A 25,747-nucleotide genomic window follows, 5' to 3' on the forward strand; every position below is an offset into this window, starting at 1 on the left:
AGGCCATCTATAAGCCATCATTAATGCACCCGTAGATTCCTTTATTTATTTATGGTCGCAAAAGAGATCGATTACCTCTGAGTGTTTGGTACTCAGCTCTCAAATACCTGGTTCCTCATTGGACAGGTTGGTATCGTTCTCGGCTAGTACTCTGCTGGGCCTGCGTTCGATTCTCCGACTGGCCAATGAAGAATTAGAGAAATTTATTTCTGGTGATAAAAATTCATTTCTCGTTATAATATGGTTCGGATTCCACAATGAGCTGTAGGTCCAGTTACTAGGTAACCAGTTGGTTCTTAGCCACGTAAAATAAATCTAATCCTTCGGGCCAGCCCTAGGAGAGCTGTTAACCAGCTCAGTGGTCTGGTTAAACTAATGTATACTTTTATTTTTTCTCAAATACCTGAACATGTTGGTGTTCTTTTTAATAAGACTTTTCTTTAACTCTTTTTACCTTCCTAATTAAGTTCTTTCCTGTTCAGATCTCTTTGGTTGATATATTTACCCTTCGTATGCTCTTCTGGTTAAATGTATCACTGCACTTGAATCCCCTTAGTATTTTTGCTATTTGTCATGTTTGAATGCCACTTTGTGTATGTCAATGGTACTGGACTTAATTTCCATTCCCTTCACTGCTCTTCAATTGAAGATCTCGTTGCATTGTGGGACTCAACAGCTTTTCAGTTGCCTTTTGATAACGTTAGAAGACTGTCAAAGTACTGGCGCCGTTGAGTAGAACAAAACCAGTTTAATTTCAAGTCCACGATTGTTGATTTACTTTCTTACCTAATTCTGATTCTGTCACTTGTTTTGTCCAAGTATTTTTTTTTTAGGTTCAGTGGTACTTTGATCAATTTCCTCTCTCAAGAGTTGGTCATCCTTGTCTGTTTTTCAGTGATGACCCTTGATGGCCCTAGATGACCCTAGATGCACTACATATTTCAATCTGGTGTCCCTTTTGTACACTGTGTTTTTCCATTTAATCCCTCCAAGCTCACATTCCCTCTCCTGTTCAGGTCATTGGCTGATTGGTTTTTTTTCCCCTTTTGAGAAGTACCTCTCTCTCTCTCTCTCTCTCTCTCTCTCTGAGTTCACATTTCCTTTCCTTTTCAGGTCATTGGCTGATTGGGTTTTTTTCCCTTTGAGAAGTACCCCTCTCTCTCTCTCTCTCTCTCTCTCTCTCTCTCTCTCTCTCTCTCTCTCTCTCTCTCTCTTATGAGTTCATTTTCATTTCCTTTCCTGTTCAGGTCATTAGCTGATTGTTTTTCCCTCTTTTATTTTCCCAAAAGCTCTCTCTCTCTCTCTCTCTCTCTCTCTCTCTCTCTCTCTCTCTCCACCCGTCATTTGCCTCTGGAAAATGATGCGTCCTCCTTAATCTCTTAACTGATAGTCTCTTTCATCCCTCTTTCCGAGTTTGCCGTTTTTCTCGCATTCTTCAGGAGCTTATTTCAAACCCTTTCGAACACTGATGTATCGCTTTCTTCGCCTGATGTGGAAACGGTATAAATTTTCTGTCACATTTGAGCATCTGGGAGAAATAGAAAAAAATGTCAGATGCCTCATTGCTTCAGATTTCTCTCTTTGTCGCTTATTTTTAGTTTTCTGTGAAAGGAAACCGTTGAGGATGGCTTTTTGTCTGTCGTCCGCCCTCAGATCTTGAAAACTGCTGAGGCTAGAGGGATGCAAATTGGCATGTTGATCATCCACCCTCCAGTCATCAAACATACCAAATTGCAGCTCTCTAGCCTCAGTAGTTTTTTTTATTTTATTTAAGGTTAAAGTTAACCATAATCGTGCGTCTGACATCGCTATAGGTGCCAACAACAAGGCAACCACCTGGCTGTGGCTGAGAGTTTCATACAGCATTATGCGCTGTACAGAAAACTCGATTGCGATTTTCATTATTTTTTTTTTTTCTAAATTTAAATAAGGGGATTAAGTACACTGTCTTTCGTATGAATTTTTTTTCCTTAACATGTTCGTTCACTTGAAAATTATATATAAAAAAACCTGACCTAACCTAACCTAGGGGCATGGCAAAAAAACCGGGGGTTGCAATACTAGACTACATCTCAGGAGTTTGCTACCAGCACCAGTGTCAAATTTTCTCTTCCACCCCTGCGAGGTACGAATCGACCGAAAGTGTGGAATGCTTAGCATCCCCCCAGTCGACAATTCGTGACAGTTCACCACCACTCGGACCGCAGAGGTGCAAACCCAATTTCAGCCGCAGCTGATGAACTGTTTGATTGGCTGAATTCCTCGGGACTCTGTGGGATCGTGTCGGCCATGTTTCAAAGAGAGAAGTGGAGTGGTTTCTTGAATGCGTTCGTTGGCTTTAACTATTTTTTTTTTTTTTTTTTGGCGGTGACATTCCTGCGTGACCTCCTAATGATTATAATTAGATCAAATATTCATTCACTTTATTAATATACTTCTTAATGATTTATATTTAAATTTATTGGTTGTTTCCCTTGCGAATATACTTCGTTTCATATATTCCTTTGTGACCTCTTAATGATTGCGTTTAAATTAAATATTCATTTATTTTAGTAATATACTTCTGCTTAATTGATTATATTCAGGTCAATTAGTTGTTTATGAATAGATGCCATTACAGCCAAAAATTAAAAAAAAAGTTTATGAGTTTTCTGTAAAAGAAAACTATTGTGCCGGCTTTGTTTGTCCATCCGCACTTTTTTCTGTCCGTCCTCAGATCTTAAACACTACTGAAGCTAGAGGGCTGCAAATTAGTATGTTGATCATCCATCCTCCAATCATCAAACATACCCGATTGCAGCCCTCTAGCCTCAGTAGTTTTAATTTTATTTAAGGTTAAAGTTAGCCATAATCGTGCTTCTGGCAACGACATAGGGCAGGCCACCACCGGCAGTAATTGAAGTTTTATGGGGCGCGGCTCATACAGCATTATACCGAGACCAGCGAAAGATAGATCTATTTTCGGTTTGCGTTTCGAATCAGAAATGAAACGCCTTTTTTGCCTGTTATCGTGTCCAGTAATCACCCGCTGTTCGATTATTTTTGCGCTGTTAACCTCACCTGCTTCACTGCTTCACAGAATCGCCTGCGCTGTTAAAATGTTAATTTTAATGATTTTCCGTAATTGTATATATATACGTGTGTGTATGTGTGTATGTATGTGTGTTTGCGTATGAGTATTTGTTGCGTATGAGTATATAGTATACAGTATATGTATATTTGTGTATACGTTATGTATACATACATAAATATATATGTGTGTGCAACTAAATCACGAAAATATGGAACGTGATGAATATATAAATAAAGACAATATCGCGAATGAAAGAGAAACAATGGAGTACTGCAAGGCCTTTCGACTTATAGTCCTTTACTAAGCGGACTAAAGAAATATAAAAATAAGCTTACAAAGAAAGCTCTTATAAATGACAGATGGGGATTACAAAGGAAGAAATATGTACCTGGAATCCAACACAGTTGTGTATGTGTGTGTATACTCACTGCACATTAATTATATCCACCTGACCAATAAGTGGTTCCTGGTTTTGATTACCGAGTGAAACAGATTTCTCAAACATGCTGTGTTAATTAACTTTTTAATTCTATTGATCTATGCAGTGACTGTTCATTATTTACAACTACCTGCTGTAAATGTACCTGTGAATTCCCCAGAGTTACAGGTGTGTCTAACAGTAGGCCAGCATGTAAAATGTGTTCTGCTAATAATAGCAGAAAATATTTTACTTCCTAATGATAGCAGGGAATATTTCTCTCGCTAATAATAGCATGAATACCGTTGTCGTTTAGCGTCAGGTAGATCGACAGGTGTGGAAGATATAATAATGGGAATGACATGACATTCCTCGCGGGAAAGTTTTCTGGTCACCTTTTTTTTTCATTTCACCTCATTATCAAAATACTTGTGGGGATTGCCTTTTAACCTACGTCACAAAGGTTATGTTTTATTTTATTTAATTTTTGTTTGTAAGTTTTTGTTTTGTTTTGTGGCCACTTTAACGGTAGTTGGTCTGCTTGAACCGTGTGCTTATCTGTTCATTATGTATGTATGTATGTATATGTATATATATATATATATATATATATATATATATATATATATATATATATATATATTTAATTATATATAATCATTATTTCCACATGACGCAAAGGGCCTCTGAAATTATTTCTTTTGTGTGCATTATTTTCCACACACACACACACACACACACACACACACACACACATATGTCGGCCTAAGAAACAGGAGATCAGCGCTTGCCCTATGAGCCTACATACAGACGCCCAGGAGGACTTTAATGAACTTTAATATATATATATATATATATATATATATATATATATATATATATATATATATATATATATATATATATATACATAAATAAATACATACATATATATATATATATATATATATATATATATATATATATATATATTAATGCCTTATTGCAGTATAAATACAGGACAGTGCTACAAACTTCAGCAAAATAGCAGCGAACATCCTATTGTTTTCTTGTTCTAGCATTACATAAAAGCAAAAAGTGTGATTCCCATTCACCTCAGAAGAAGAGGGTTCATCTGTCATTTAGGGGGCGTTTCCACCCACAAAGGGTCCACAACCATTTACTGGGTGCTCCCCTGCCTTGAAGTATAGTATACGTTATCACCTAGACGGTTGGTACTTCCTAGGGCATGCGTATTACTACTGCAGAAGCAGTCCTCATTATAAAGACTGACTTAATGGTATAGGTTCCCATTTCAGGTATCTTCCTCTACCCACCCCCACTCCTTAAGGGGTGGGGGTGGGGGTGGGGGGTTTCCCAATCTTCCTATCTTCTTCTCCCCACCCCCTCCCACAAGGGGGTCCCCCCAATCCTCCTCTAGTCACCCCCTCCACTCCCTTTCTACCAATTATAGTATATTTCATATTGATCACTCTTGGTGGAGCTCGAAGAAGAAAAAAAGTTACCATTTGTCCTACGGAAAGTTAAAGCTTCACCTTTAACAACGTCTTCCTTTATGCTCCCAGAAATAAGGTCTATTTATTTTATTTTTTTATTTTTTTCAAGATATTTCAACCCCAGTTACTGAGGATTTGCTTCAATTTTCCTCGTTTTAGTTTTGTCGTTGCAAATGAAATATTTATTGTGTTTAATAAATACTATATTTTGGAATTTTCTGTGTCATTTGTAGGATGTAATTCTTGCCTTCAGTACCATCAAATAAATTAATATTGTATTGTTCATATGATGGCTGAATATTCATTGTGTTCCATAAATAATTTTGGAATTTTCCGTGTCATTTGTAGGAAGTAATTCTTGCCTTCAGTACCATCAAATAAATTTATATTAGTGCTCATATGATGGCTAAATATTTATTGTGTTCAATAAATAAAATGTTTAGGAATTTTCTTTTTTCATTTTTAGGAAGTACTTGCCGTTATATCATCAAATAAATTAATATTATAGCGTTGATATGATGGCTAAATATTTATTGTGTTCAATAAATAAAATATTTTGGAATTTCCTTTTCATTTTTAGGAAGTACTTGCCTTTATACCATCAAATAAATTAATATTATAGCGTTGATATGATGGCTGCAGGCGTGAACGAATGAACAAATACCCAGTAATATCTGCCCGTCAACCCACGTGTGATCTTGACAAAGTACCATCTCATTTTAATGCCCCCTGATAATCACATTTATAATCGCATTTGTCATCCCTTTAGAGAGGCATCATAATCCACACTCCTGTCAAAAGGTTAAAAAAAAAAAAACACACATCGAAAAAAGGAAACTCGCTGATGCTAGCATTAAGTAATTAGGGTTTTCTGAATGATGAAGAGGCGATATTAAAAACGTGATACCTGCTAATTGGTCCGATATGAGGCTGATGGCAGAGGGTAATAATCAGATAGACCATTGCTCTCTCTCTCTCTCTCTCTCTCTCTCTCTCTCTCTCTCTCTCTCTCTCTCACTTACGCTATCGGAGTGGATAGGTAATACTCTCTCTCTCTCTCTCTCTCTCTCTCTCTCTCTCTCTCTCTCTCTCTTTCATACTATCAGGTGGATTGGTAATCAGATAGATCATTCCTCTCTCTCTCTCTCTCTCTCTCTCTCTCTCTCTCTCTCTCTCTCTCTCTCTCTCTCATTTATGCTACCGTAGTGGATGGGGAATCAGAATGATCTCTCTCTCTCTCTCTCTCTCTCTCTCTCTCTCTCTCTCTCTCTCTCTCTCTCTTCTCTGCTACCGTAGTGGATGGGGAATCAGATAGATCATTCCTTCCTTTCTCTCTCTCTCTCTCTCTCTCTCTCTCTCTCTCTCTCTCTCTCTCTCTCTCTCTCTCTCTCTTATGCTATCGTAGTGGATGGGTAATAAGATAAATAACCCCATCCTCTCTCTCTCTCTCTCTCTCTCTCTCTCTCTCTCTCTCTCTCTCTCTCTCTCTCTCTCTCTCTCTCTCTCTAAGTGTAATTCTACCACAGTCGATGTTTCACAACTGGTAAACACTGCTTTTTATGTTGATGGATTTATATGTCCAATATTTCACACTGCTCCGTCTTTCAACAACTGTTGACAAGACTCTTGTAGACTTGAATAGCCTCAAGGTGCTAATCCCAGCTCCTCTGAATCCAAAGAATATTTAAATCCTTTAACTCTCTCTCTCTCTCTCTCTCTCTCTCTCTCTCTCTCTCTCTCTCTCTCTCTCTCTCTGAATACTACCTCTTTGGTAGCTCAGTTCAAAATTCGCTTTTTTTTGTCGAAACACCAGTTTGGTATGTTTGATGATTGGAGGTTGGATGATCAACATACCAATTTGCAGCCCTCTAGCCTCAGTGGTTTTTAAGATCTGAGGGCGGACAGAATAAAGTGCGGACGGACAGACAAAGCCGGCACAGTAGTTTTCTTTTGCAGGAAACTAACCAGATATTAAACAAATCATTGTAGATACTGATCTCCCTCTTATATGTTAATTTGTGATGGAAGAATTTTCTTACCTTCCCCTTCTTCTTTTTATCTTATCTTATCTTATCTTATCTTATCTTATGAATTGAGGAAGATTATACACATTAGAAAACTTCAGATGATTTTCAGACAAAGATTAATAAAAAGGAGAAACGGACAAGAATATTGTCCCAAAATGTCCATTCGCAACCGTACGCTGATGAAGAGCTCTTGAAATTTCAAGAATAAAAAGGTTTTCTATCCTATCTAATCTTCTCTTTTTAACTGAGGAAGATTGTACACATCAGAAACCTTCACATGATCTTCAGACAGAGAATATTGTCCCAAAATGTCTATTCGTAACGTACGCTGATGAAGAGCTCTCAGGAAGAATATGTCAAGAATACAAAGGTTTTCTATCCTATCAAATCTTCTCTTTTTAATTGAGTAAGATTATACACATCAGAAAACTTCAGATGATTTTCAGACAAAGATTAATAAAAGGAGAAACGGACAAGAATATTGTCCCAAAGTGTCCATTCGTAACCGTACGCTGATGAAGAGCTCTTGAAAAAGAATATATCAAGAATACAAAGGTTTTCACCCGGCCAGCCACAGCGGTCAAGTGTCAAAGGGAAAAAGACGCCTCCTCGACTTGACATTCAATGCAGGAAGTTATTGCAGGCTCGTTGTCTCTTAGGAAAAGTCGAGGAGGTGATTTCAAGGAGGAGGACTAAAGGATGGAAAGAGAACCTCTTTATAAAAAGCCAGTGGGGGACGTTTGAATGAAGGCAGTTTTTAAACTTTCTCGGAGGCGCTTGATGAACGCGGCCCCCCAGAATGCAGAGAAGAGATAGATGGCTTTGTGGCCATTAAGAGAGATTGCGTTTTATGCTCGAGAGAGAGAGAGAGAGAGAGAGAGAGAGAGAGAGAGAGAGAGAGAGAGAGAGAGAGAGAGGCAGACCAGAGGCTTCAGTCTGTTGCGTGCACGTGTTTCCTCTCTCTCTCTCTCTCTCTCTCTCTCTCTCTTCTAGTTGTTGAACTACCTATTTTATTTTCTCTCTCTCTCTCTCTCTCTCTCTCTCTCTCTCTCTCTCTCTCTCTCTCTCTCTCTCTCTCTCTCTCTCTTCTAGTTGTTGAACTACCTATTCTATTCTCTCTCTCTCTCTCTCTCTCTCTCTCTCTCTCTCTCTCTCTCTCTCTCTCTCTCTCTCTCTCTCTTCAATTATGACGAAATGACGACAAATTGGCAATCTTCATGACGAGTAGTAATCACAATAAAAAATGTTAGTGTTAATGAAGAAGCCTTTCTGCTTATTTTATCAACTATAGACCTTATTAGTTGAAACCGCTTTCGCAATCTGCCATCATTTTCCTAACTTGTTTCCCAACTATTTGTTTATTCACGAATTTACATATTTGTATACGCATCTATCCTTATTTATTCATGACTTTCATCTATCTTTTTTTTATTTATTTAAGCTCCTCTTGTCTCTGTTTTTATTCCTTTCTGTATACTGCTTCCGTTCAGTAATATAAGCAACAACTCTTGGGTACAGAGTTTTCGTCATTTTATATATTCACTCATTCAGTAATGGCGACGTATACCTCCTGTTGGCCATTCCGTCCAAAGCAACGTCCGTAATAAATTGTATATCATTAACAGCAGCTGTCTATGTATTGTTGCTTTTACAGCTGCTGTTGATGTTATTATGTACCGCTGCAGGCATAGTTTTCCACCGTAACACAATCCAGCCACATCCATTACTGTGCGCAGGAGTACTCAGTCACAAAATGCCAGCCATCCTTCGAAGGCCATACATTTATTTTCCTGCTTTGTATCAGACGCGAGCTACAGCGCAAACTTCTTCGTAAAAGAGTTTCTTTGCGTTCAACAGTTTCGCAGAGTTGAGCTTCTGTTACGCAGTGTTTTGTTGCAATAAGTGAGCTTTGCCGTTTCCGCTATTTCGAGTTTATATATATATATATATATATATATATATATATATATATATATATATATATATATATATATATATATATATATATATATATATATATATATATATATATATATATATATATATATATATATATGAAGTCTGTTGTTTCTCTATATAACATTTATTGTTTTTTATATAAAATCTACTGTTTCTCTATATAAAATCTACTGTTTCTTTATATAAAATCTATTGTTTTTATATAAAATCTACTGTTTCTCTATATAAAATCTATTGCTGCTTTATATAAAATCTATTGTTTCTCTATATAAAATCTATGGTTTCTTTACTTATATTCTATTGTTTCTTGATTCTGTCCGTTGGAATATAATTTCCTTTTGTCAGTGTTTTTTGACAAATTAAATCATGTGTCCTATGACCCAAAATTAAATCATGTGTCCTATGACCCAATAATGTGAAAAATTAAGCTTCTTCGGCTACAAAAAAAAAATATTTCGTTTGGGCAGAAAGAAAAGGGGGAAAATACCCAATAAAAGGGGGAAAAGTTAGATGATAACATCAGAAGAGGAAGAGAGACAACGCTCAGCGTAACATTTTTATGAGATCATAAATCAGTACGAGAGGGATAATTTGACTGACATACCACAATCTGACAGAGATCCCCAGCTGTGCTTATGAATAAATTCACTGTTTCTGAAGTAGAATCAGCTCTAAAGAAACTTAGGAGATTGAAAACACCAAGTTACGATGACATCATTGCAGAGATGATTTTAGCTGATGTAACACCTTGTTTACTAACTGCAGTGTGTTACAGAATATGCAGTGAGAAAACTTAGCCTGATGATTAGGAATTTGGAATTTGAAATCGTAGCTAAGGTACCAAGTCAAGTTGACCAGACTGAATGTGGTAACTACAGAGGCATTGCGTGCAGAGAATTACTTCGGTTATATTGAAAATCTTCAGCATAGTTATTCTCAATAGCCAGGGGAAAGAAATAGCAGCTGGTCCGCTGGTATAGTAACTAGTGTTGTGGCATGCCGCTCAGATGTCACGAGTTCGCGCCTTCCCCAGGGCGACGAGAACTCACTGGGCTCTCCATCATGATCAGTTACTGCTGCAGTGTGGGGTCTGCAGTGGGAGGTTGAAACAGTCATTCTTTGGAAGCTTGAATTTCAAGTCAGTGCCTCCTTTGGCTTGTTCTATGTGAATAGGTTTTATCTATTTAAATAATGATAATGATATTAATAATATAATAATAGATGAAGCGCATATAGATGAACAAGCTGGCTGTAGAAAAGAAGAATTTCAGTAAGGAGACGGGGCAGCCATTCAAAGGAAATATTAATGGACGACTTTCATTATAACCACGATTCCTCACACTTATGATATGAAATGGCTTCCTGTCTCGCTTCCTTCTTTTTTAATTAACTCGTTTGTCTTAATTACATTTGTGCATTACATTCGTGTGAGTATACAAATGTAATTAAGACAAGTGACTTTGAAAAGAAAAGAAGGAGACATGAAATGAGTATATGAGTATATATATATATATATATATATATATATATATATATATATATATATATATATATATATATATATATATATATAAAACCCTGAACTGAAGCTAGATCTCTCTCTCTCTCACCTTTATAGAAGATCAAAAGCGCAAACAGATTTCCCAAAACTTGCGGGTAAAAGTTCATCCGAATGGAACCGGCGCGTTCATTCTTTATATACATTCTTCTTCCTCCTCTTTATCTACCCCCCTATTCGTTAGACCAAGAAAAACTTCCTCCTTCCTTTCGGTAGCCGAGAGAACACTCTCCCAGTTATAGGGATTTTTTGACCGCGTTGTTTTGCTACAGTTCGTTTTCGCAGTTTTCTCTCAGATTGAAAACCAGTTTACACGAATTGTTTTCAGTTTTCTGTAGAAGAGGACTATTGAGATGGCTATCTGTCTGCCCGCCCTCAGATCTTAAAAACTACCGAGGCTAGAGGGCTGCAAATTGATATGTTGGTCATCCACCCTCCAGTCATCAAACATAGCAAATTGCAGCCCTCTACCCTCAGCAGTTTTTATTTTATTTAAGGTTAAATTTAGCCATGATCGCGCGTCTGGCACCGCGGTAGGTGCCAACAGCACAGATAACCATCGGGCCGTAGCTGAAAGTTTCATGGGCCGCGGTTGAGAGTTTCATACAATATTATAAGCTGTAAAGAAAACTCGATTGCGCCGAAGAAATTTCGGCGCATTTTTTACTTGTTTTTTCAGACGAGAGGGCTTCAGGTGTTTGGGTATATGTGCGTGGACATGTGTATGTGTATTTGTCTGTCAGGAATGAAATATAAAATTTAGGCCAAAGGCCGAGTACTGGGACCTATGAGGTCATTCACCGGTAGAAAGGACACTAAAAGTAAAGAGGTTTGAAAGATGTAAACAGGAAGAAAACCTCTCAGTTGTACTAAGAAATAATTGTTAAGAGGGTGGAAAGTAAGATGGAAGAATATGAAAGGGCCGAATTGGGTGTTTGGTAGCTGATTTTAATTGCTGCTCCTCTCAGTTGCTTTGGTATTAATGAATCCTTTTCAGTGTATTCCACACCTTTACAACTTTTAGTAAACCTAACGAGTATAATAATAATAATAATAATAATGTTAAGACAAACATTTCGGTTAAGAATAAAATTCAGTTTTTCCGGAACCTCATCGGAACCTGGATCACTATCGAAACCTTACCCATTCTTCCCGGATCCATAGACTTTATTTATCCGCTAAAATGCATCAACAAACAGACGAGCAAATACAAAATAGACTCCATCGAACTCCACTCGCTGGCGTAATTCCCATCCTTGTCAGCTTAATTCTCCATTAATCAGTTTACCAAAACCCCGCGCCAAAGTTCTGCTGCACACTTCAACAGATCGCTTTTGAGTGTTTGCGGGAATGATGCTGTCCCTTGTCAGCCAAGGGTCCACCCCGTTCCACTCGCCCCACCCCGCTATACCTTACCGACCCCCGTCCACCCTACAGCTTCTATTTCCTACCCCCCACCCACCTTGCCGCCACTGTCTCCTACCCCCACCCCACCGCCTCTATTTCCTACCCCCAACCCACCCAACCGCCTCTGTCTCCTCCTCCACCCACCCCACCGCCTCTGTCTCCTACCCCTACCCCAACCACCTCTGTTTCCTACCCCCACCCCAACCCCTTTATCTACTACCCCTTCCCACCCCACCGCCGCTGTTTCCTACCCCCACCCACCCCATCGCCTCTGTCTCCTACCCCCATCCTCCCTACTGCTTCTCTCTCCTACCCCCACCCCACCGCCTCTATTTCCTACCTCCCACCCACCCCACTGCCTGTCTCCTAACCCCCACCCCACCCCACCGCCTCTATCGACTACCCCCACCCACCCCACTGCCTGTCTCCTACCCCCACCCCACTACCTCTGTCTGCTACCCCCACCTACCCCACAGCTTCTGTCTCCCACCCCCACCCCACCGCCTCTATCTCCTACCCCCACCCACCCACCCGCCTCTATCTCCTACCCCCACCCCACCGCCTCTATTTCCTACCCCACCCACCCCACCGCCTCCATCTCCTACCTCCCCACCCCCTCCCCCCAGAACAACACCAAAAAGAAAACACGATTATCAGACAAGCATAAAAGCACGGGCGCCTCCCGATCAAGGAACATACGACCGCTATCGGAACTTCCCCTGTCGTAAACTAACGGAATCCTATAAACCTTGGCACGAAACAAAAAAAAAAAAAAAAAGGAAAACATTGATGATCATGAGATCTACCTACCATGGACACGTCTGAATGTGTCGCCGTCCTCTTCGGAGGAAAATGAACTCTCAAGCAAACAAAACCATTCCAATGCATACGGCCATATTGTTCTGGACGAGAATTTAGAGAGAGAGAGATGGGGCGGAGGGTCGACCTGTTGTTTTACTTTTATTTCTTGAATTGTGTTTGGGATTTCTGGTGGAAATTTATATTTCTGAATGATGAAATACTGCTTGCCATTTCTGCCGTACAGTGTAGCATCTTTGGGGCGAATTTAAGCTACATTGTCTTATATGAATTTTAAGAAAAATTAACTTTTAAGGAAAGATGTATATTGGATTATCAGAAAATATTATACTTGCGTATCATAAAACTCGCAGCTACATAGTCGATACAGAAGAATTTACGCAAATTACTGAATTATCTTCTCTTTCGGATGGCTGTACAGATGAAATATAAAAAATATAAAGACAACTTTAACGTTATTTTGTTCACAAGTAACGAGAAAGAGAGAGAGAGAGAGAGAGAGAGAGAGAGAGAGAGATTGGTAATTCACAAACACTTCAAATTCCTGTTGCCGCTTAGTCCCGTCTTTTGCGTTGAACATTCGACCCAAGACACGTTCCCAACGCGTTTCAGAGTCACGAATCCTCCTCTTCCTCCTCCTCCTCCTCCTCCTCCTCCTCCTCCTCCTCCTCCTCCTCCTCCTCCTCCTCCTCCTCTTCCTCTTCCTCTTCCTCTTCCTCCTCCTCCCACTCTTATTCTTCTTCTTCCTCATCCGTTGATTTCATCTTGTCATTAAGGGAAGCTGCTACGCTCGTTATCACCGAGTCACGATTCCTCCTCCTCCTCCTCCCCTCCCCTCCCCCTCCCCTCCTCCTCCTCCTCCTCCTCCTCCTCCTCCGTTGATTTCATCTTGTCCTTAAGGAAAGCTGCTACGCCCGCTATCACCTAGTCACGAATCCTCCTCCTCCTCCTCCTCCTCGTCTTCTTCTTCCTCATCCGTTGATTCCATCTTGTCCTTACTTAGGGGAAAGCTGCTACGCTCGCTATCACCCATTCTCTTTGAACGAGCCGCCGCTGCTGCTGCTGCTGCTGCTGCTGCTATAGGCTGGGTGGACGCTGGATCACTCACTCGCTCACCTGCCAGTCATAATGACGATCTTTTTGTGATTGCAAGGAAAAACGTTTTCGCGACTTGGTAGTCCTTTTGATTACGTTTTTTATGGACTTATCGCTAGTCCTTTTAGTTACGTTTCTTTTTGCTTTTTTTTTTTAGTTGTTTAGGTTGTATGTTTTATATATATATATATATATATATATATATATATATATATATATATATATATATATATATATATGTATATGTATATATATATATATATATATATATATATATATGTATATATATATATTGTGTGTGTGTGTGTGTATATATATATATATATATATATATATATATATATATATATATATATATATATATATATATATATATATATATATATATATATATGTGTACACTGTCATTTCCTTTAATGTGAATTTTTAAACATTGTAAGTCTGGAAGTAACGATTTGAATGGTCATTCTCTTCAACGTTCATTTTCTTTTTATTTCACGTCTGCCTTCATTTTATCCGCATATACCAAAGTCTTCTTTCTTCGCACATCTCTGCGAATCATTACGTGTTTATTCTATAACGCTGAATCATATTTAGTATCACATATGCCTCGTCATATAACTGTTTCATTTCGCTCTAGTAGACTCATTTTTATACCGAGCTTTTCCAGAACAACACCTTATGTCCATCTCTCTCTCTCTCTCTCTCTCTCTCTCTCTCTCTCTCTCTCTCTCTCTCTCTCTCTCTCTCTCTCTCTCTGGAAACGGCAGTCCGCCGACAGTCTATTGATAATGCTATTAATTGGAAGACTCGGTAGATGAGAGAAAGAGTACAGAATGGATATTTACAGAATGTTTGTTGGAGGAGTACAGAATGTTTGTATACAGAATTTTTGTTGAAAGAGTACAGAATGTTTGCTGAAAAAGCATAGAATGTTTGTGTACAGAATTTTTGTTGAAAGAGTACAGAATGTTTGTATAAAAATGTTTGTTGAAAGAGTACTGAATGTATATTTGCAGAATGTTTGTTGAAAGAATACAGAGTGTACGTATACAAAATGTTTGTTGAAAGAGTACAGAATGTTTGTATAAAAATGTTTGTTGAAAGAGTACTGAATGTATATTTGCAGAATGTTTGTTGAAAGAATGCAGAATGTACGTATAGAGAATGTTTGTTGAAAGAGTACAGAATGTTTGTATACAGAAAGTCTGTTGTAAAAGTACAGAATGCTTGTGGAAAGAGTACAGAACTTCGTTCGAGGTTTGTATGCTCAAGGACGCGAGTGTAGCAGGAACAAACGTTGCCGTGGAGAGCGCATGTGGCCCAGAAATGTCGTAGAGAATGATCGCATTGATATAATGGTAACTAGGCAGGTTAAGAAGGTAACGAATATCTTCGTCACTGTAACTCACAATACTTCTTCAGATATTGTGCCTTAGTGGCTGAATCAGTCTTCGTTGTTAGTGTGTAGGGTTTTATATCATATATACTTATATACTTATCGGAATAAAGTTGTATGCCCAAAAGCGCTGTTACGTCAGATAAAATAGTTTGTTTATTTCTTTTTTTTTTTTGGGGGGGGGGGTAAAATTGTTAAGCCAAGTATATCATCCAAGTCTGATTGTTACAAGGGTTTGAAGATTCGCTGTGAAAATCAAGCCAAATATATATGGAATCGCTGTGAAAATTAAGCCAAATATATCTCCCATATTTATGATTGCATCGATTTTGAAAATTCACTGTAAAAGAATATTGACTGGAAGATTCGAGTTTCATATTACATTAGTATTTGAAGCAGAATAACAAAATAAATATGAATAAAATATAGTGACAAATACCCTCACCATTAATTCCCGTTTGCTGCCAAATCTAGAAGACGAGGTTAAGGTAGATTTAGGTTAAGGTAAATCGGGCGAAACAGTCTGAAATGAAGGCGATAGAGAATACTGTAGATATATCCCGGAAGAAGACGAGAAATTCAGAAGAACGTCAACACCAGACGAACATATTGAATTGAATCGAATACAGGGGTTAGGCTAAAGACCAAGCACTGGGACCTATGAGGTCATTCAGCGCTGGAAAGGAAATTGAGAGTAGGTAGGTTTGAAAGGTGTAACAGGAGGAAAACCTCGCAGTTGCACTATGGAATATTTGTTAAGAGAGGGTGGATAGCAAGGTGGAAGAAAGATAATATGAATGGAGGTACAGTAAAAGGAATGAAAGGCGTCGCAGCAAGGGCCCGAAGGCACGCTGCAAAGAACCTTTAGTAATGCTTACAGTGCACCCCGTGAGAGCGTCGCTAAGTGATTGGTTAGCTTACGTTTGCCTGAAACGAATAATTGCTTCCGCCTTCTTTTATATCTTCTGTGTTCCTTCTTTTCTTTATTATCTGACTAGCGAGGAGGAAGAATAAAGCTGTTATGTTTACCCAAGGCGCCTCATTATAAGAAGTTTTTTTTTCCTGCCTTGTTTTTCGGGACCGCTATCGCGAACTACAAAATGCGCGAACCGGTTTTAGCCAAATGTGGCAATTCGTAAACATGATGGAGATTCGCTTGCGCCAGTATCACGTCCCCTCTCCTCCATAATCAGGATATTTTCATTACGGAGCAGCGAGTGAACCTTACAAACAAGTGATAGAGAGAGAGAAAGAAAAAAAAATTTCGAAAGACAGACCAAGTGTATTAGTTTAAAAGGGAAGGTTTGGATGGATGGATCATTTTGACCATTTTAAAAATCGGGAGAATTAGGTAACAGGTGTAGAGACTTTTTTTATTTTTTAAAAAAATACCCTTTTTTTCTTTTTTTATAAAATAGCTTTTATTCTGACCCAACGACCGAATAAAAATTGAATACCTTGCTTGAAAAGGTTTAGCAGCGAAATGGCTTTCAGCTATACTCAAGTATCACCCATGCATTTACTTTTTTATATATTCAAGGATTTATTCCTTGTGTGTGTTATATATATATATATATATATATATATATATATATATATATATATATATATATATATATATATATATATATATATATATATATATATATATATATATATATATATATATATATATATATATATATATATATATATATATCATGTATGTATATATGCATATGTATGTGTGTATGTATATGTGTGTGCGCGCGCGCGTGTGGCTTTTCCCCTCACAAGGTGTTGGCTACAGGTGTTACCTATCTGTAACTTGTAATCTATCACCCTGGCTGCGCCCTGCCACAAACAATTGGATGACAAGTCCCAGACTGACAGCTTCGGTTAGCAGAAAATCAAATCATAACAAAGTGTGTTTAAATCGCTCCGCTTCTTCTTCTGGGAAGAGAGAGAGAGAGAGAGAGAGAGAGAGAGAGAGAGAGAGAGAGAGGGGAGTGTACTATTTGCCTCGCGTGTGATTATTTGACTTATTATCTAACGTTATTGAACGAAGCAAAGAACAATTTTTATTTTTTTAACTTGCTTGTCTTTCTCGTTTTTGGTATATTTCTCTGGCTTCCCATTCTCCTCCTCCTCCTCCTCCTCCTCCTCCTCCTCCTCCTCCTCCTCCTCCTCCTCCTCCTCCTCCTCCTCCTCCTCTTCTTCTTCCTCCTCCTCCTCTTCTTCTTCCTCCTCCTCTTCCTCTTTCTCCTCTTCTTCCTCCTCCTCCTCCTCCCTCCTCCTCCTCCTCCTCCTCCTCCTCCTCCTCCTCCTCCTCCTCCTCGCAAAGGGAAATATTGCCCGTCAAACTAATCAAGAGTCCGCTGATGTTGAGAAAACTTTGACGTACCTAACTTTTTGTGAGGGCTCGAGGTGTGAGAGAGAGAGAGAGAGAGAGAGAGAGAGAGAGAGGATGGGGGAGGAGGTTGCATCCTTTAAGCCCGCCTAAGGAAGGCTCCAGAACTAAAGAGGGGAAAGTATTAGGATCTCTCTCTCTCTCTCTCTCTCTCTCTCTCTCTCTCTCTCTCTCTCTCTCTCTCTCTTTAGTTGTAGGTGTATCTTGTCTGGCAAGCTCTGCCTTTATCTCCGAGTGGCGTGAATGAATTCCTATTATTATTATTAGTATTATTATTATTATTATTATTATTATTATTATTATTATTAAATGTTCCTTATTAATGTGTACATAATAATAATAATAATAATAATAATAATAATAATAATAATTATTATTATTATTATTATTATTATTATTATTATTATTATTATTATTATTATTATTATTATTATTATTATTATCCGCGAATCAGGTGGTTTTATTGCTACGGTCAAGGTCTCTAATGAGAAAACACGTAACTCTCGCTATCATTAGTTAGATATAAAACAAGTGACTCATCGTATTTCTCGTCGGAGAGAGAGAGAGAGAGAGAGAGAGAGAGAGAGAGAGAGAGAGAGAGAGAAGGACGATGCCTGAAAGACGACAAAGCGCATTAATAAAATACTGTATATTTCCGCGTTTCCTTTGATATCACGATTACAGAAGAGGAAGCCAAAAGGATAAAAAAAAAAGGGGGTTAAGACAAAGGCCAATAAGCGCCTTGGAAGGCAGCAGAACAGAAGACGTAAAAACAGGTTCGTGAAACAAAAGTGGGGGAGAGGATTTCGAGCGCCTAAACCAAGCAAGCGGCCTTCCAACCAAAAGTCCCCGCCCATTTCTTATGAACCCGGTGTGCTACAAGGAGTGCGTTTGGATCCTTTAGTCATCTGACGTAAATATTCGGCCGTTTTCACCTCACACGGAAACGTGTCTTTGTTGCGAATTACTTGAGAGTTGCAATGTCTAAGTGATCAAAGTAGTTTATTGCAGAATTTGCTTGAGAGAGAGAGAGAGAGAGAGAGAGAGAATAAAGTATGTAAAGTCCAACACTTGTGCTTAATATTAAATTTCAAATACTTGACATGCATAAAAATTATATTACATGTATAAATATGTATATATATATATATATATATATATATATATATATATATATATATATATATATACCTGTATATGTATATATATATATATATATATATATATATATATATATATATATATATATATATATATATATATATATATATATAATTCTTGCATGGGTGTTCAAGTAATTCATATTTTATATTAAGCATGTAGTGGATCTTTACCTCTCTCTCTCTCTCTCTCTCTCTCTCTCTCTCTCTCTCTCTCTCTCTCTCCAGCAGGATTAAACTACTTATCACCTTACCATATTCTCTCTCTCTCTCTCTCTCTCTCTCTCTCTCTCTCTCTCTCAGCAGGATTAAACTACTTATCACCTTACCATATTCTCTCTCTCTCTCTCTCTCTCTCTCTCTCTCTCTCCCTCTCGCAGGATTACTCTACTTATCTTCTTCCCACACCAATTTAATTTTGCTGTCGCTCCTCCGTGCCTTCATTTATACATTTCAGTTTCCCCTAACAAATGTCGGTGCCTGTTGCTGAAGACGGGAGCAATCTCCCCCCCACCCACCCACCCCCACCCTCCTATCCCCGGCCTCCCCCTCCAGTCAACTCTTCCCCGTTATATATTTCTGTTATTTTCTTCACGAAAATCTTGGAATGAGAACGCGGCGTCACTGAACAGCTGGGAAATTTAAGCCGTCAGTAAACACCACTAAACATTCTGTTCCTTGGAATGAAGGAAGGATAGAAGACAGAGAGAGAGAGAGAGAGAGAGAGAGAGAGAGAGAGAGAGAGAGAGAGAGATGACACAAAAGCACGGAATAACAAGCAAGCAAAAATACTCTATTCCTTAGAAGGAAAGAAGGATAAAAGAGAGAGAGAGAGAGAGCGAGAGAATGACACAAAAACACGGAATAACAAGCAAGCAAAAATACTCAATTCCTCAGAGTGATGAAAGGATAAAGAGAGAGAGAGAGAGAGAGAGAGAGAGAGAGAGAGAGAGAGAGAGAGAGAGAAAATTACTAAAAAACACGGCATAACAAGCAACCAAAAATACCCTGTTCCTCAGAGTGATGAAAGGACAAGAGAGAGAGAGAGAGAGTGAGACAGAGACAGAGAGATGACAAAAGACAGACAGAGACAGAGAGATGACAAAAAAAAAAACAATAACAAACAAGCAACTGAAAATTCAGACGACCCAGAATTTAAAATCACAAACCATTAAAAAAAAAAGAACACAAGCTGCAATTAGTAGCTACAAAACAGGAAGCACCTCGTTTGCAAAACCTGAACTTGATGCTAATGACACAGTTTGGTGATAGCTGCAACTGGATTCGGCGAAGAGACAAAATCAAACAATTTAAAAAATGCGCCGGAGTTTCTTCGGCGCAATCGAGTTTTCTGTACAGCCGCTACAGCGTATAATCAAGGCCACCGAAAATAAATCTCGTATAATCAAGGCCACCGAAAATAAATCTGTCTTTTGGTGGTCTCCGTATGATGCTGTATGAGCCGCGCCCCATGAAACTTTAACTACTGCCCGGTGGTGGCCTATACCCCATGTTGCCAGAAGCACGATCATGGCTAACTTTAACCTTAAATAAAATAAAAACTACCGAGGCTAGAGGGCTGGAATTTGGTATGTTTTATGACTGGAGGGTGGATGGTCAACATGCCAATTTGCAGCCCTCTAGCCTCAGCGGTTTTTAAGATCTGAGGGCGGACAGAAGAAGTGCGGACGGACAGACAAAGCCAGCACAATAGTTTTCTTTTACAGACCACTAAAACTGGATTTCGGGAAAAGACGAGAGGCGTCGAATCAGCGTTTGCAAAAATGTCCACGGAGAATTTCGTAGTCAATTATGGACCTTTATTGCTGATGCTTCTGTATTGTTCTGTACTCGGATGTAATGCTTATTTATGACCTATAATTAGTGGATAGCTTCTCCTTCATAAAACAGGTACGTATGGTGTTATTGTCCTTTTAAAAAAAGATTCAGTGAAAAAAATTTAACAGGACGAAACATTTTTTTTTTACTTATCGTGATTAAAATTGTTTGTTAAGTATGCATACGAAACACTATATATATATATATATATATATATATATATATATATATATATATATATATATATATATATATATATATATATATATATATCAGCATCCTGTTTCGTAGTATCTGTCCTTGAAGTTGTTTCCTAAAATATCCCACGGACCCTCAAAGTATACAGCTAATGCCCCACCTCTCTCTCTCTCTCTCTCTCTCTCTCTCTCTCTCTCTCTCTCTCTCTCTCTCTCTCTCTCTCTCTCTCTCCCTTGTGAGATCCATCCGTGCGCAATTAACCATAAACGACTGTCCTAGAGAAGAAATAAATGCCTCAAGTTTCCTCTTCTTCTTCTTCTTCTTCTTCTTCTTCTTCTTCTTCTTCTTCTCCTTCAGGAAAAGGATCTTATGGGTTGTCTTGGCAAAGGATATAAGAGATTACTGAAGCAGAATTTGTATTTGGGGCCGTTCAGAAAATACTTCGTCTCCTTACATATAACTTTTATATATTTTCATTCTTTTCCTGGAGGAGGAGAACAAGCTAGCTGGTGATTGCATTCCAGTCCGCTGTTCGCCTACAGTTTTAACGCTTTTGTGTATTTAATTGTATTTTGTTTGTTGCTTTTTTTTTAAACCTTTTTTTATTACACTTTTTGTCTTTCATGGTGTGGAGATCACGGGAGGTTTAATGATTCAGGAACTACCGATGATCGTGTTCAGCTAAATGATTCAGGAACTACCGATGACCATTATTAATTAAATGATTTAGCAACTACCGATGATCATGTTTAGGTAAATGATTCAGGAACTATCGATGATCGTGTTTAGTTAAATGATTCAGGAATAACCAAAGACCGTGGTCAGTTAAATTACTGAGCAACTACCGGTGACCGCGTCAAGTTAAATGATTTACAAACCACCGATAACCTTGTTGAGCGAGAAAAGCAAAACGAACCTTGTGTTGTGGGTTCCAATATTATGCAGAAGAAGCCGAGAGAAGTGGAACACGCCCCAGAGGCTTGATGCTGATACTCTTTTAAAAGGATAGAAAAAATCGTAGTCCGAGTAATTATATTTATAAAATAGGGACGAGGTTAGGACAAATATCTTTTAAGCCTCAGTGGCTGATGAGTAGTGTCATATATTATATATATATATATATATATATATATATATATATATATATATATATATATATATATATATATATATATATATATATGTATTATGTTATGTATATATATGTGTATATATATATATTAGGACATGTAAGTAAAATAATGATAATTAAGAGGACAAACAGAGAAAACGACGCATATTGCTAAACAAGATTCAGAACGCATTCAAGAAACATGTCCTCAGAAAGACGAAACCAGAAGGCCACCTTCATATGTCCCCGGCAGTAGTAGCCGCCGGAGAAGAATCTCCCTTCCGGAGACTTGTAGCTGACTCAGACGACAGGCAGTAAAATGTCAGAAATGGTATTATTGAAATGGATCTTTTCCCCTACCCCTACCCCCCGCGCCCGGTACCCTCCTGCAAAAAAAAAAAAAAACTTTGACAAATCCCGAATTCTTTTGTCGTTCGTAACTTTTTTTTTTTTTTTTTGCTTCGAACCGCCGGCTCTTAAGATGTCGTGCCTTGTTTTGGTTACAAGATTCCTCATTCTTCTTCTTCTTCTTCTTCTTCTTCTTCTTCTTCTTCTTCTTCTTCTTCTTCTTCTGCTGTTAAGAATCGGCGAAGAATTAGCCCCGGGTGAGGGTCGCTATGCTGTGTATTCCGGTATTGGTAGAAAACTGTCGATGTCCCTGAGGTTTTATTTATTTATTATTTTTTTACATTTTTTTTTTTTTGTCTGAGAGAGAGAGAGAGAGAAAGAGAGAAAGGAATATGGGCACACTGAATACACATGCATACATAAATACTGTATATGTATGCATATATATGTATATATGTATATATATATTATGTTACATATATATATATATATATATATGTGTGTGTGTGTGTGTGTGTGTAAGTACATACATGCATACAAGTTCCCTCATAATAACATTCCAAAAGGAAAAGAAGTCTGGTGTGGACCTTTGAACTTTGACCTACCAACAGAGAAGTTGCCGTTTCGACTGATAGCGTCCCATGTCAGATACACGTAACAGTCTATCTCTATACCAAACCCAAAGGCATAGGTTCGAATCCTGACAGTGCCAAATGCATTTATGAATTATAATTATCCTTTGGGATTAAGTTATTCCCAAGATAAAGAATATCTCTTGATCAAGAAGGGTGAAGAAGACAAACATTGTACGATCAACAAGTAAAGTAGCGAAGGTTATAGAGAGAGAGAGAGAGAGAGAGAGAGAGAGAGAGAGAGAGAGAGAGAGAGAGAGAGAGAGAGAGAAGCGTGGTCACCAGAAAATAATTTACCAAAAACCCTGCTGAGCTCAAGAAATGCCCAATGTAAAGCATGACCAGATTAAGGCCAACAACCCCATGCCCGTAACCAAGGTCTGGAGACCTTGCCCATACCCAAGGTCTAGAGCCCGTGCCCATACCCATGGTCTGGAGAGACCTTGCCCATACCCAAGGTCTAGAGACCTTGCACATACCCAAGGTCTAGAGAGACCATGCCCATACCCAAGGTCTAGAGACCTTGCACATACCTAAGGTCTAGAGAGACCTTGCCCATACCCAAGGTTTGGAGACCTTGCACATACCCAAGGTCTAGAGAGACCTTGCCCATACCCAAGGTCTAGAGAGACCTTGCCCATATTTGGGGTCTAGAGACATTGCCCATACCCAAGGCCTAGAGACCTTGCCCATACCTAAGGCCTAGAGACCTTGCCCATACCCAAGGTCTAGAGACCTTTCCCAACACCAAGGTTCAGAGAACTTTCCCAAAACCAAGGCCTAGAGACCTTGCCCATACACAGGGTCTAGAGACCTTGCCCATACCCAAAGTGTAGAGAGACCTTGCCCATACCCAAGGTCTAGACTCTAGGGAGACCTTGCCCATGACAACGCAACAAAAGACCGCCAGTAAAATCAACAGGAAATTGAACAGAAACTCACACGCACAAAGGAGGGTTTGGGAATAAAAGTAATAAATTGCACCCAAAACCTCATCATTTGCAGATCAAGGTAAAAATCTCGTCTCTCCACCTCGTCTTCCTTTGTCCGAAGTAAATCAAATGATGGAAGAAGAAGAAGAAGAAGAACGCAAATTGAATGACAATTGGGCGAGAGTCATTTGAGAGTTGGTGATTCCAACTTCCTGTTCTCTCTCTCGCGCACTTTTCCCAATTAAGTCGTTTTCACTTGCGAATTGGACTAGTCGCTTTAAGGTTTCATCAAGATCGAGGATATCTAGTGGTGTGTGTGTGGAGGTCAGCTTATGGCATTGACAGATAGGAGCCTGTCATTTCTGTGTTTGCTAATTTATATAATTGTATATACTGTATGTACATATATGTGTATACATACATACATATATATTTATATAAATATACATATATATATATATATTGTTTGTGTATGTATGTATGTATGTATACACAGATGTATACTGTGTGGGTATATGTATGTATATGTATATATATATATATATATATATATATATATATATATATATATATATATACACATTTGCAGTTTAATATTTGTCAATATACGTATTGATATAGGAAACCTGAAAAAAACAAGTAAAAAAATGCGCCGAAGTTTATTCGACGCAGTCAAGTTTTCTGTATAGCCGCTACAGCGTACAGTCAAGACCACTGAAAATAGATCTATCTTTAGGTGGTCTCGGTACAATGCTGTATGAGCCGCGCCCCATGAAACTCTAACAACGGCCCGGTGGTGGCCTATCGTATATCGTTGCCAGAAGCACGAGTATGGCTAACTTTAACCTTAAATAAAATAAAAATTACCGAGGCTAAAGGGCTGCAATTTGGTATGTTTGATGATTGGAAGGTGGATGATCAACATACCAATTTGCAGACCTCTAGCCTAAGTAATTTTTAAGATCCGAGGGCGGACGGACATACGAAGCCGGCACAATAGTTTTCTTTTACAGAAAACTAAAAATCCCTAAGCAAATTAAATCACTTACGTAAATCACCTAAATCACTTTTGCCATAAATATTTAAGGGGACCGCTTCCTCTTCTTCTTCTTCTTCTTCACGCTTAATATTTTTGCTATTACTCTCAGCAATAATAATACTGTCACTACCAATAATATAATTGCTGTTTTTATTTTCTATTAATACCTCAGCAACTGTGTGGATGTTGCCAGTTAACATTTTTATCCCTCTCACTCGTGTATCTGGTTTGTGTGTGTCTATTGTAATGCCTCTACTTTGTATATTCCATGCTGAAAATAAGGATTATTATTATTATTATTATTATTATTATTATTATTATTATTATTATTATTATTATTAGCCTTTACTTTGTATATTTCATGTATATGACCTCGTGCTGAAAATATTATTATTATTATTATTATTATTATTATTATTATTATTATTATTATTATTATTATTATTATTATCATCCTCTACTTTGTATATTTCATGTATATGACCTCGTGCTAAAAATAAGGATTATTATTATTATTATTATTATTATTATTATTATTATTATTATTATTATTATTATTATCATCCTCTACTTCGTATATTTCATGTATATGACCTCGTGCTGAAAATAAGTATAATTATTATTATTATTATTATTATTATTATTATTATTATTATTATTATTATTATTATCATAAGGAACAAACTCTCCTCTCTGCAAGGGTACGGAAGCTCCTTTGTCAAAAGGAGTTTCCGTTTCTCTGGCTGTTTATATTCTTCCCGATCTCGAATAAATTTCTCCTCCTCCGCTATTTCTTTCTGTGTCGTATCACTCACGTTATTTTATTGCTTTTGTTTTCGTTGAGCCTT

General features: G+C 38.1%; 1 protein-coding gene across 1 annotated transcript in view; it reads right to left on the minus strand.

Annotated features, from left to right (window-relative positions):
- Positions 1-25,099, minus strand: part of LOC136850494 (ABC transporter F family member 4-like) — a 60,058-nt gene extending 34,959 nt beyond the window's left edge. Inside the window, exons 1-2 of the mRNA XM_067124065.1 lie at positions 24,910-25,099; positions 13,690-13,873 (exon numbers count right to left, since the gene is read on the minus strand). Of these exons, the coding sequence (XP_066980166.1) occupies positions 13,690-13,873; positions 24,910-25,099 (374 nt within the window). The remainder of the gene's footprint in view (positions 1-13,689; positions 13,874-24,909) is intronic.
- Between the last annotated feature and the right edge of the window lie 648 nt (positions 25,100-25,747).

Source organism: Macrobrachium rosenbergii, chromosome 22 (genome assembly GCF_040412425.1).
Source record: "Macrobrachium rosenbergii isolate ZJJX-2024 chromosome 22, ASM4041242v1, whole genome shotgun sequence".
Taxonomy (NCBI): domain Eukaryota; kingdom Metazoa; phylum Arthropoda; class Malacostraca; order Decapoda; family Palaemonidae; genus Macrobrachium; species Macrobrachium rosenbergii.